This window comes from Pelodiscus sinensis, chromosome 5 (genome assembly GCF_052426305.1).
Source record: "Pelodiscus sinensis isolate ZL-2025 chromosome 5, ASM5242630v1, whole genome shotgun sequence".
Classification (NCBI taxonomy): domain Eukaryota; kingdom Metazoa; phylum Chordata; order Testudines; family Trionychidae; genus Pelodiscus; species Pelodiscus sinensis.
In genome coordinates this window covers 9,334,900-9,347,749 of record NC_143056.1, presented here as the reverse complement: position 1 = coordinate 9,347,749, position 12,850 = coordinate 9,334,900, and the positions used below count along the sequence as shown (strand labels likewise).

General features: G+C 47.4%; 1 protein-coding gene across 5 annotated transcripts in view; it reads left to right on the top strand.

Moving 5' to 3' along the window:
* Positions 1–423: 423 nt before the first annotated feature.
* Positions 424–12,850, top strand: part of DLGAP5 (DLG associated protein 5) — a 55,075-nt gene continuing 42,648 nt past the window's right edge. Inside the window, exons 1-2 of one of the 5 annotated variants that reach the window (XM_075926248.2) lie at positions 424–580; positions 6,313–6,563. In XM_075926248.2, coding sequence (XP_075782363.2) covers positions 6,323–6,563 — 241 coding nt within the window. In that variant the 5' untranslated portion in view covers positions 424–580; positions 6,313–6,322. Of the gene's footprint in view, positions 581–1,008; positions 1,306–3,657; positions 3,731–6,312; positions 6,564–12,850 lie in introns of those variants that run through there. The other 4 variants (XM_075926249.2, XM_075926247.2, XM_075926246.2 and 1 more) reach the window with 4 other exon arrangements.

Sequence of the window (12,850 nt, the reverse complement as noted above, 5' to 3'; positions counted from 1 at the left end):
GGGGGGGCTGGCAGAGCTACCAAGTGCCCAGCCATGACGGAGGCTACATGGCGATGGCATGGCTATGCAGTGCCCAGCCATGACCAAGGCTGTGCAGGGTTGGCACATATATGTGCCCAGGTGGGCGGGAATGTGGCAGGCTGCATAGTGCCTGCTGACACCACAGTCCTAGCACGTGAGGTCCCTAAGGCTGCGGCGAATGGGGGCTGGTGATAGGAATGTCTGTCGGGACACTGGCCTCGCCTGGCCGCCCGCCCGCCCGCGCCAGGGGGCGCTGCGGACACAGCCCGTTCCCCTCCCCACGGCTCCGCAGCGCGGCCTTCGGTTGGAACGCGCCTGCCCGCCAATGAGCAGCAAGGGAGAGACGCTCCCGCCAGCCAGTGAGCAGCAGGCACAGAGCTCGCCATGTCCAATGAGCGGCCGTGGGGACGCTGGGCTTGGCCAATGAGCAGCTTCCGGCGGGCTGGGCTCGGCCAATGAGGCGCGTGGGCTGAGGTTTGAATTAAGGCGAGGGTCCAGTTCCGCGGCGGAGACGTTGGGCAGCCGTCGCGCCCGTTGGGTCGCTCCGCGCGCAGCACAGGTATGAAGGGCCGGGCAGCCCCAGCGGCGGCACGGGACGGGCTCCGTTCCTTGGCGTTGTCCTGCCCGGGCTCGCTGCAGGGGCGACATCCAGCGCTGAGGGAAGCCGTTAACGGCAAGGATGGGGGGGAGGGGGGTCCTTGAGGAACGGGCTCCCAACACCTGCGGGGAGGGGCAACCGGCTCCCCGCGCCTGGGAGACCGGAGGCGGGGAAGGGAGCCGGCCCAGGGGGAAGCTTCCAGCGCGCGGCGGCGGCGGCGGCGGCGGCGGCGGGGAGGGGGCGGGGCCGCGTCTCTCTAGAACACCATTCATGACAATAGAATCCTCTGGGCGACAGAATGACGTCATCACCAACAGGCTGGCGCGTGCAAATGGCGGGGGCGGGGGGGCGCGTGCAGAGGGGGCAGCCCCCTGGCGGTGCGTGATTGGAGCAGCCTCTGCTCAGCCAAGGGGACTTGCTCTGTCACCGCTACGTGCAAGGAGCGCTGGCTTGGCCTGCGGGGTGCAGAAGGGCTCCGAGAGCCAGTGTCTCTGCAGGGCTCGGGCGGGTATGACCCTCAGCAACCCTGGCTGGCCTCGTGCCGGGGGGGGGCACCGAGGCGCTGAGACGTCAGCTGTGACGCCACCGCTTGGTGAGAAGTGTTCTCCCGGGGGAGTTGGTTTGGGAGCAGAGTGAGCGAGTGGCTTCCCCTGTGTCCTTGCTAAGCGTCTGATGCTCTTGAGGAGGTACGCAGCATGTTGGGGGAGGCGGGTCTAGGACCTACAGGTCTTGAGATGTATGTTGCGCAGGTGGCGGGCATATGTCTGCGTGTGTTATATTTGTTCTAGTGCTGCTTTGAATGGGTGTGATTTGGTCTGAAAGATTGCTTGTGGTGATGAGGTTGGGGATTGTTCGAAGGCTCAAAGAGGGAGTTCTGGAATGCTTTATTTTAGGCTACCGTAACCATTAGGTTCGAAGGAAACCTGCTCAACGCCTTCAAAAGGTGAGCCTGGGATCTTAAATGTTCAAGCCTGCTAGAGTCTAGTCAAGTCTCTAACAATCACGCACTCAACAAAAATATTGTTTTTTTTATGACTTCCTGCAACTATTTAACATATTAAGGGTGCAGATTATAAACTATGCTCATAGGAGGGTTCTCCCATCCATACAGGTCAGTGGTTCTCAACCAAGGGAACATATACTTGTGAGGGTACAGATGTATCTGCATTATCTGATTAAAATCTGATGATGTTGATCATTGTTGCTACTAGAGATTTTTGAATGTGCGAGAGGAACTGTGTAACTGAAAAATGTCCGCAGTTACATGCAGGGCAGCAGTCAACTCATCAGGAGCCCGCTTTTAAGCCAGCCCTCCACACATAGGGACTCCTGCTGTCCCATGCTGCTGCCTTTGTTATGGAGGCAGCAGGTGGCGTCTCAGGACCTGGTATACACAGAGAGCCCTCATCAATTTAAAAAGCCCCTTCAGTAAAGGGAGCACATTAACACATGGATTAAAACTGCCTTTTAATGCAAAACCTAGACAGAAAGACATTGTCCCTTTTGTGAGTATTAAAGAAAGCTAATTTTAAAGACTGCTTTGGGGAGAAGAGATGAACTATTCGGATTCCTTTAAAAAAAAAAAACACACACACAGTTGTGCCCATGAAAGCTCATGATACCATCTACATGTTTTGTTAGTCTCTAAGGGTATGTCTAGACTACAGGCTTTTGTAGACAGAGGCTTTGTTGACAGTATCTGTCGACAGAAGCTTCTGTCGACAAAGAGCATCTAGACTACATCCAGTTCTGTCAACAAAGCAAGCTGCTTTGTTGACATGAGAGTATAGATGCAAAGAACAGTGTAGATGCAATAACGCCTTCTGCCTACAGGACTCTGTTGACAAAAGGCGTTATTCCTCGTAGAATGAGGTTTACTGCCGTCGACAAAACTGCCGAGTTCTGTTGACGTTATGTCAATAGAACTCGGCGGTAGTGTAGACGCCGTATAGTTTTGTCAACAAAAGGCCACTTTTGTCGACAAAACCTTGTAGTCTAGACACACCCTAAGATGCTGCAAGACTATTTCTTGTTTGTTTGTTTTTTAAATTTCAGTTACAGACTAACTCGGCTATCTCTCTGAAGCACAATTACTGGAGTTATTCTCTGGCCAGAAATTGTTTCTTCCCTCCCAGCATCCAGCTCCCTTCTGCCTGCTGTTTCAGCAGAGCTGGAGCTTGGACTTTCTCCCATTCCAGCCCCACAGCTCAGCTAACTGGGGCTGTAATGGAGTTGGATTCTTCTCTGGTGCCCCTGTGCAGCTAATGCTGAGAATTTCAGTCTCTCTCAGCCCAGCTGGGGCTCAAAGGGTACGTCTAGACTACCGCGTTTTGTCGACGGAAGTTTTGTCGACAGATACTGTTGACAAAACTTCCGTCTACAATTTGCGTCCAGACACATGGAGTTCTGTCGACAAAGCAAGCCGCTTTGTCGACAGAACTCCGTAGTCTGGACGCAGTTTTACAGGCAATAACACCTTCTGTCGACAGAGTTCTGTCGACAGAAAGTGTTATGCCTCGTAAAACGAGGTATACCAGCGTCGACAAAACCGCGGAGTTCTGTCGACGTTATGTCGACAGACCTCCGCGGTAGTGTAGACGCTGGTATTGTTTTGTCGACAAAAGTCCACTTTTGTCGACAAAACTAGGTAGTCTAGACACACCCAAAAACAAATGGACTCACCTCTTCCTCCCCTTCCTCTCTGTGCAGCTTAACCTGGAACTTTAAGTCTCTTGCAACCACCCAGGCAGGGGGTGCTGAATTAAACTGAGTCAGACTCTCTTCTGCTTGATACCCCATCCCAGTTGGAGTTGGGAGTGTGTCTACCTCCAGGACCCAGGCAGTAAAGCTGGGACTGAAACTGAGTCAGACTCTCTGTTCTTTGCCTGCTTCAGCGAGCATCTTTCCCTGGCTGTTATACACAGCCCAGCTGGGGACGGAATGCTCCAAACTTAGTTCTGATCCCCCATTGATCCTCATCCATCCTGCATTTCCTCACCATCAGCGCACTGTCTATGTTGTCTCCAGGGTCCTAATTAGTGGAGCCAAAACCATGCCTGTGTGCAGCAGTTCATTTCCTCCTGTGCGGCTGCCCACCTGTGTGCCCGAGAGGTAACACTGTTCTGACCTATGGATTTATACTTATGGGAGCATTCTAGCTGAGGGATTGAGACCCTTCCAATGATTGGAAGCAATTAGAGACTTGACTCAAGCTAGCAATTTATTCCATCACTGCTACAAGCCTGAACCAAGAACTTTGCAATTATTGTGTGTATTTGATTCCTTTAACCAATTTTAACTAGGAATGTGAACAACTAGTCAATTATCCGATAAGCAAATACTTATTGGATAGTCAACAGGCTAGTCAACCTAGTCACTTCCCCTACCCCCCTGCTGCTTTGGGGGGGGGAACAGGTGGGAGTACTTCAAAGCAGCCACGCTGTATGGAGCCTGGGGCCAGACCTTGGGCTCCACACAGCACTGCCGCTTTGAAATGCCATGTGCAGCCCGAGGCCAGCTCCTCGCAGTGTTTCAAAGCGGCAGCACCGCATGGAACCCAAGATCAGATGGGGACTCCTAGGGCTGTTGCTACACTTCAAATACATTTACTATTTGATTAGTCAATTACCCGATATTTAACATCCCTAATTTTAACTCTCACTTTTCTTTTTTATAAATAAACCTTTAGATTTTAGATACTAAAGTATTGGCAACAAGGTGATTATTGGGTGAGTCCTGAATGATACGTTGACCTGGCGGGGTGTCTCGTCCTTTGGGATTAGAAGAACCATTTGTTTAATTAAAATGGTTTTAAATAACCATTCATTAAATCTTATGTTTTGGGTGGCCATATAAGGACAGGAATACCAAAGGCTACTATCTCTCTGATTACTTCTTTATTAGTCAGTGTAGCAAAACATAACTTTGTTTTTGTTGCCCCGTTTGATATCTTATGGGAGAATAATCACCAATTTCATAGTGTATCTGCTTTATTTCTCAGCAGTTTGTCTGCAATTTGTGAGCCTTGGCACACAGCTGGTCATGAGATAGGATTGGGGGGTTGTAAGTGCAGGGGTACCATGAAGGGGTGACAAGAAGGGTAATTGACTGGGGCCTCCTGGTATAGGGCCCCCACAAAGCTAAGTTACATGCTTCAGCACTGGGCAGTGAGGCTCAGGCTTTGGGTACACTGAATGAAGAAGTGAGTTGCGGCCACGAAAGCTCATGATACCATCTACATGTTTTGTTAGTCTTTAAGGAGCTACTAGACTGTTCGTTGTTTTTTAAGTTTTGTGTCTATAGTTATTTGTAGGGCAGTAGCATTTACAGGCTCCAGTCAACTATAGTGGCCCCATAGTGCTAGGCACTCTCACAAAACAAGAGGTCCTTTTCCCCACAAGTTAATCATCTAAATTGCCAGTGACAGTATGGTTTTGAAGTAACTTCTGCAGTGTTTTGGTTTACTTGTATGATTCCTTGATATGAACAAGTGTGATTGCACAGGACATCACCCAGTAAGGATAGCGGGGGAAGTACCAGTCTGGTGGCGAAAGACTACCCTACTACAGTTTGAACCTCTATAAACCAGGAGTCTCTGGTCTGGCAACATTGGACTGTGTATGTTTAAGGACCAGAGAAACCCGGTGGAGGGCTGGTGCCTAGGAGCTCTGCGGACTGGCAGGGTAGCAGGCTGCTGGCAGTGAGATACCGGGGGGCCAGGAGCCTAGATCACCACAGATGAGAAGCTGGGTGTGCCCCAGTGGGGATGGGAGCTTGGCATGCTGTAGCAGAGCTACCTGGAGGGGCTGGGAGTGGCATGCCGCAGCTGGGCTGCTCAGCTAGGCTGCCTGGTGTGCCCCAGCTGGGCTGCTCAGCAGAGTGGGAGCCCCCTGTGAGCTGGATTGCCTGGCTTGGTAGGCAAAGGGGGCAGGGTAGGGACCAGTGTTGGGGTGCTGATAGCAGCGAGGCTAGAAATAACCTCTCTTGGTTTGGCAAAATCCCTTATCTGGGACCAGTGCTGTGCCAGGGAGATCCAACCTGTAGAAGAGTGGCATGACAGTGGCTTAGGATCCCCTGGTTAAAAGTATATTTAGGCTGTGTCTACACTGGGCCACTTATTCTGGAAAATCAGCCGCTTTTCCGGAATAAGCTGCGAGCTGTCTACACTGGCCCTTGAATTTCTGGAAAAGCAACGATGCTCTACTGTACAAAATCAGCCGCTATTCCGGAAAAACTATTCTGCTCCCGCTCGGGCATAAGTCCTTATTCCGGAACACTGTTCCGGAAAAGGGCCAGTGTAGACAGCCCAGTAGTCTTTTCCGGAAAAAAGCCCCGATCGCGAAAATGGCGATCAGGGCTCTTTTCCGGAAAAGTGCGTCTACATTGCCACAGACGCTTTTCCGGAAAAAGGGCTTTTCCGGAAAAGCAGCCTGCCAATGTAGACGCTCCTTTTCCGGAAAAACTGAAAACGGAATAGTATTCCATTTTAAGCATTTCCGGAAATTCATGCCAGTGTAGACACAGCCTTAGTGTCTGATACATATTGTTGAAGGGAAGAGCCATTAATGAAATTCTAACAAAAATGAGGCATTTGGAAGCTTTCAGTAGCTACTTCAAAAAAGCTTTATTGTAAAATTACAATAAAATAACTCGATCATTTGTCTGTTTCTTAATTCATTGTAACCTTGTTTTAGGATACTTAAGATGGCTGCTACATCCCAGTTTACCAATCGATACAGAAAGGATCTGAGCACAGAAACCCTGAGAACAAAAGTTGCACGAAGGAAGTCACTGATTCAAAAGGAGAACAGACACAAGCAATTTGAAAGAGGCAGACAGTTTGGACTGGCAGATGTTAATGTCCAGTCCTCAAAAGAGAGGAGACTTCCTCAACTGGACGAGACAAATGAAGTGAGCTTTCAGAAAAAGACTTCCACTAAAGAGAGTGAGTAAAAGTTTATAGTACTGTTCAGCATTGAACAGTTTTTAACTTTTCTTTAAGCTGTCTTTATGGATAAAGAAGCTGCATTTGCAGTTGTAGGGATGTGTGTGGAGATGAGCAGTGTATTGATTGGATAATGGGAGAGGTGAGTCTTTGGCTAACAATCCAGTTCTACGGAATATTACCTGAATTGATAAATAAAAGACTAATATATAATTCTTCCTTTCCTTCTTTTCATTCTTCAGCCTGCTTTGGATTTCATGCATGTCTTATTATTGGCACATTTTATTGATTCAATTTGTAAGTTGCTTCTAATTAGATGTTTCAATAAATGATTAATGACTTATATACATTTTCTAGACAGCAGCTCAATCATTTTGCTTATATCTCTGGCTTACGACCACCTATAACACCTTTTGATGCGCTTGTGACAGGCTGCGGTCACAGGAGACCCTTTGAGGCTGCTTCCCAGTGTGCCGATGAAGGCACTGACACTCACCTTCTTGTTCTCTGGGGTTCCTTGCCACCCTGTCCTGCTGGACCAGATTGTCTGGTCTCCCCCACACAAGGTACAGAGCTGAGATGACCACCCCCACCCCAAAGAGCCATACTTACACTGCATCACTTCAGCCCTGGGAGAATGAAGTTCAAGGGCACAGCATCCAGGAAACCAACCCCCAGAAAAGTACAAACAGTAGGATTTAAGTGGTTGCAAGTGAAAACAGGCAGATCAAAGTAAGTTACAGAATTAAAATAAAATAAAATGCATAGCTAGTGCTAATACACTAAAGCTTATTTCAAATGTACCCTAAAACTGTTCTTATTTCGGGCAAACCTTCAGAGTAAGAGAAGATCTTTTACTCTGACCCAGATCCCTGGCTTCCCCTTTAGGTGTGTCATGCCAGCCAAACACAAACAGACTGATAGCTTTCCAGTTTAAATAGACTTCCTTTTGGGCATGAATCCTTTGTTTCTACAGTCCCCATCTCTTCCATGGAAAATTACCTACTTAAACAAGTACATCCATATAAGTTGGTTTGGTCAAACTTGAGATAAAACCAGGCTGTGTACAGGCCATTAAATTGACCACCCAGCCGTTAAGGTTGCCAGAGCATTGGAAACATCCATGATGGCTTTCATTTGCACATTTAAAACCATAAACCATTCTGTACCCCATATTTCTAACTTTACCTATAAGAATGATACATGCACCAAAATAAGGTATACAGATTAAGCAGACTGTGACATTAAAATGGATAGGTTACATGAGGTATTTTGTCCAAAGCATCTTAAAATTATGCATATTTGTATAAAGACCGCTTCATACTGGTTGTTTTTTTTGGGGGGAGGAGGAGGGACAAGCGCTGTGCTTATAATTTACTAATGTCTGCAAAATACTGTGGAGAATTCAGGATTTTTTTGCTATTTTTACCTACTGAGATTGATTATACTTGCACCTATGCTACAAAGTGCTGCTGGTTAAGAGTGTGGTAAAGAATCACACATCACTAGCAGACATAGCAAGGTTGGCAGAATTCCTGATTTTGATTGAACTGGATCAACAGAAGAATGCTTCTGTTGGCTTAGCTCAGTTGGCACCAATCAGTAGATCAGGATCTACCGGTAGATCTTGGAGCCTTTGACAGATGATTCTGACTGGTTTGGCCAGGAAGTTATCAAGTGTTGGTACTTCACTTGCCCCTCTCCCCTCTGTCATGCTGCTGCTGCCCTCTGCCTTGGAGCTACCTCCACCCCTCCGGGAGTCTCCTGCTCGCTGTGCAGGGTATGGGAGGAAGGGTGGGGCGCTGATGTCAGGTTGTCCCTCCTTCCCCCACTCATTCTCTCAAACACCAGCTGTCCTTCACTCTCACCTCCCAACCCAACACATACATGGGTTGTTGTTACTACTTCTACTGCTTGTGAAGTATGTTACTTTTGGTTTTTGACTGGTCTGTGCATTTCATAACTTTCACTTCTCTCATGTTTAAATTTGATTCTTTGAATTGTAAATTCTAAAATGCCTAACCTGTTGTGGCTGCTATGGTAATTAACAGGGCTCGACAAATAATGCAATCTACTTGCCCGTAGCGAGTAGATTGCAACCTGGAAGAGCTGGGTTTGGGTGATCTGCGCATGCGCAGATCTCTGGATAACGCGGCTGGCGAGCAGGACTCGCTGCAGTTCAGCAAGCCCTGGTAATTAATGTCCTTGCAGCCCCTAAGAAAGGCAGAGCAGGGGCATCTTCACATGCTGTCCTTGCCTGCAGACACCACTACTTCCTCGGGATGTTAAATATAGGTTAATTAACCCACCAGCTCTTAGTATATTTAAAAGGCTGGTGTGCAGTGGGGGAACCCAGCACGAGATGGGAATCAGCTGTCCCAGCTAACACTGGGTCCCCCTGTCAAGGCTAATTCCCCACTCGGGCACAATGAATGCAGAAGTGGGGGCCCAAAAAAGTACCCCAAAACCTTATATTTCCAAGCTTTGGTATAAACCCCTCCCCCCAATCCTAAAAACCTAGATTTTGGGGATAAAAATCCACTGCCACCATCAAGTGCTTTTGAACCCAAAAATGGGTGGACAATTGAAACCAACTCCAGGACACCCAAAGAGCTTGAAAAAAGAAAGCAAAAATACAAACTGCAGTCTGTGGCTGCTATCCCCTAGTAAGAGGCATGCAGGTCCCACAGACAGATTTTCTAGGACAGAACTGAACCAATACCAGGTAAATAAAAAAGAAAGAACTTTTATTATCACAACACTCCTGTTACAAACATAGTTGGATTGGCTAGATGGTAAGAGCCACCAATTAATAAACTCATGGGGAATTTTGCCATGGGAACAAAACTTAGTTACAAAAGAGAGGAAAACCCATTTCTAAATGCACAGACATCAGATTCCTATTCCCAAACAATAAAACAAAAAAACCTAATGGATTTATCTAAATGTTTCACTACTTACAGATGGTAAATAGTCTTTTCTTGGAGTGGGACATGATGTCTGTCCCTCTCAGTATCTGGAGAGTAACTGCCCAGAGACAAAGGAGGGAAAACCCAAAAATTCCTTTGTCTCAGTTTGAAATCCCTATCTGCATTTCTACTGGATGACTGCTACCTGGGTAGGTACAGTTAACCCCTTAGTCCCCAGGCTGCTGGCCATTCCTCATGACCATGACATCCCCCTATTGTGCTTCTGATTTTTAAATGTGTTTAGAGGCAGTAGGCTCTTAATACATTGAAAAACCAAAGTGTGGGACTGGGCGTGAGCCAGGAATCAGCTGATTCCTGACTAATGCCTGGTCCCTGCTACTACTCCTTCCCCCCACGAAGAGGGTGCTGGGGAGAACCGGCTTGTAAGCCGGTTAGCCCCAGCACCGGCTCTTGCTCCTGCCCCCTCTCCCCCCTCTGCCTTCGATAGAGACAGCAAGTGGAGGAAGTGACTAGTCGACTATCTGATAAGCTTTTGCTTTTAGATCCCTGCTCCTGCAGCTCCAATTGATCAATAACGGGGAACCATGGTCAGTAGAAGCTGTGGGCTCAGTGCCTGTAGATGCGAGGCAGCACATAGCATCATGGAGCCACTGCTGTACATGCTAGCTGCTTTCAGGGATGATACAGGGCCAAGGCACTGCCCTACCACTCAAAAGTTGTCTCAGTGCCCAACCAGTGCCTGCATCCTGAATCTGTCTCAGTTCTGAACTCCCTCCTGCACCCATTCTTCTGCGCCAGACATGAGTTCCCCTGCACCCAAACTCCTTCCTAAGCTTGCACTTTGAACCCCCTCCTGGACCTCAATTCCCCCTGCCGGTCTAAGTCCAGAGCCCCTCCCATACTCTGAACCCCTTGGCCCAAGACTAGAGCCTGCACCTCAAACCCTTTCCTTAGCCTGGTGAAAGTGAGTGAGGATGGGGGAGGAAGAAGGATGGAGTGAGCAGGGTGAGGCTTTGGAAAAGGGGTGGAACCTGGGGCGGGAAGAAAGGGGGACAAGGGTATTTGGGTTTGAGGTAGATCTTACATTGCACTTGAATTGAAAAAGTGATCTTGTGGTTAAAATGCTTGGAGACTGCTGGCTTAACTAATGTTATTTGGTGGGGAGGATATGCTGGCAGAACTTTGCTTACTGGGTCTCAACCAGCTGCTGTGGTAGCTATACTGGCAAAGGCTCAGTAGTGCAGACAAGTCCATTGTGTAAGGTTGATTCCTGCTCTAGGCACAGGGGAAGTGCCACATTGCTGGCTGTCACAGAGGGTCAGAATAAGGTATCTTAATAAGAACTGGCTGGTGGGGAATGGCAAACCCAGTGACTGAACCATTTACTCCTAATGATTAGCAGCCAAGAGCAAGTCACTTTCTCCAACTCTCTGCAGGGAAGCAGAGTGGAAAAGAACCAAGCAGGAGAACAAAGGGTGGAGATATGAAGATAGTAAGTTAAGTGAACTTCTGCAGACAAGTAGGAACTCAGTTATAAAACAGATTCAAAGAAGATATAGCATAATGGAGCAATTGGGTCTGTTTTTTATCTCAAACTTGTCTATTACACAATAGGGATGTGAACGACTAGTTGACTAATCAATAAGCAAATGCTTATTGGATAGTCGACACATTAGTCGACTTGTCGCTTTCCATCTCCCCCTTACTGCCTCTGTCAGAAAGAGACGGGGGAGGAGTAGAGAAGGGGGTGCTTCTAAGCGGCAGCACTGCATGGAGCCATAGGGCCAGATCCTGGGCTCCACACGGCACTGCTGCTTTAAAATGCCGCAGGGAGCACGGGGCTGACGGGGGACTGGCCCTCTGCTCCTTGCAGTGCTTTTGCCTTTGAAGTGTAGCAATAGCTCTGGGGCTGTTGCTATACTTCAAAAGCTAAGGTGCCTTTATCAACTAATCGAATAGTTGGTGCAAATTGCATCGACTATTTGATTATCTGATTAATCTAAAATTAAAATCCCTATTACACAATAAACTCAGGATTATTTGATACTGTATTCCATTTTACTTTCAAAACAAAGTGACAATCCCAATGGAAATACTTTTGAGTGCATGCTCCCTGATGGAGCCCAAAAGCCCTGTTTGAGTCTGAGCCAAGGGGCCTCATCCTTGTGAAAAGCTGAGCTCAGGGCGTGGCAAAGAAATAGGGTTTCTAGAAATTGTAAAAACTGAAGAAATGAACCCTTGTAGATCTGAAAGATATGCTTATAACCAGGGCTTACCTAGCAGCAGCGAGCCCCGCTCGCCAGCCGCGCGGTTCTGCGAGCTGCGCAAGTGCAGATCACATGTCGCCAGCTGTGCCAGCTTGTAATCTACTCGCCACAGGTGAGTAGATTACATGATTTGTCAAGCCCTGCTTATAACACCTATTACTGACCCTTTTTAAGTAAAGTTTTATTTATAAAATGGTCATCAAATAGCCATTTCTCTACACACCTTGGGTCAACTTTAAGGAAGATAATAGAAGAACTAGAGGACACCAAATGAAATTAATGGGTAGCAGGTTTAAAACTAATACAAGAAAGTTCTTCTTCACACAGCGTGAAGTCAACCTGTGGAACTTCTTGCCAGAGGAGGCTAGGACTATAACAGAGTTTAAAGAGAAGTTAGATAATTTCATGGCGGTTAGGTCCATAAAAGGCTATTAGTCAGGAGATAGAAATGGTGTCCCAGGCCTCTGTTTGTCAGAGGCTGGAGAAGGATGGCAGGAGACAAATCGCTTGATCATTGTCTTCAGTTCACCCTCTCTGGGGCACCTGGTGCTAGCCACTGTCAGCAGACAGGCTACTGAGCTAGATGGACCTTTGGTCTGACCCAGTACGGCCATTCTTACGTTCTATGTTCTAAGACTATCATTATTTCCTATTCCTGCATCATGATGATTTCTCTTGAAGAGGGCTTTGATACAGCTCTGTTCTGGACTAGTCCATGCTGCATATTCTGATAGGGAGAAGTTCTTAGCCATGTATGATTACTTCCTTCTTTTTTTCCTTTCTGTTCCCTTTCAAGCACACAGAACTTGCATGATATTCTGTGTGTGGTCTCTGCAGTATTCCTGGCCCCTTGTGGCCCAAGAAAGGAGTTTAATCACAAACCAATGAGCAATGTTCTACATGGTAGGATACTATCTCCCTCTCATACATCAGTATTATCAGTCTTTTTAAACTTGTTGAAAGAATATTCAAATAAAAAATTTGCTGTTTTTACAGGTCTTTTAACCAGAGAGAAACTGACCTACATAGAACAAACAGTAAAACTAACTGTACAGTACTGTCAAATACAAACTACACTAAAAAAAACAGA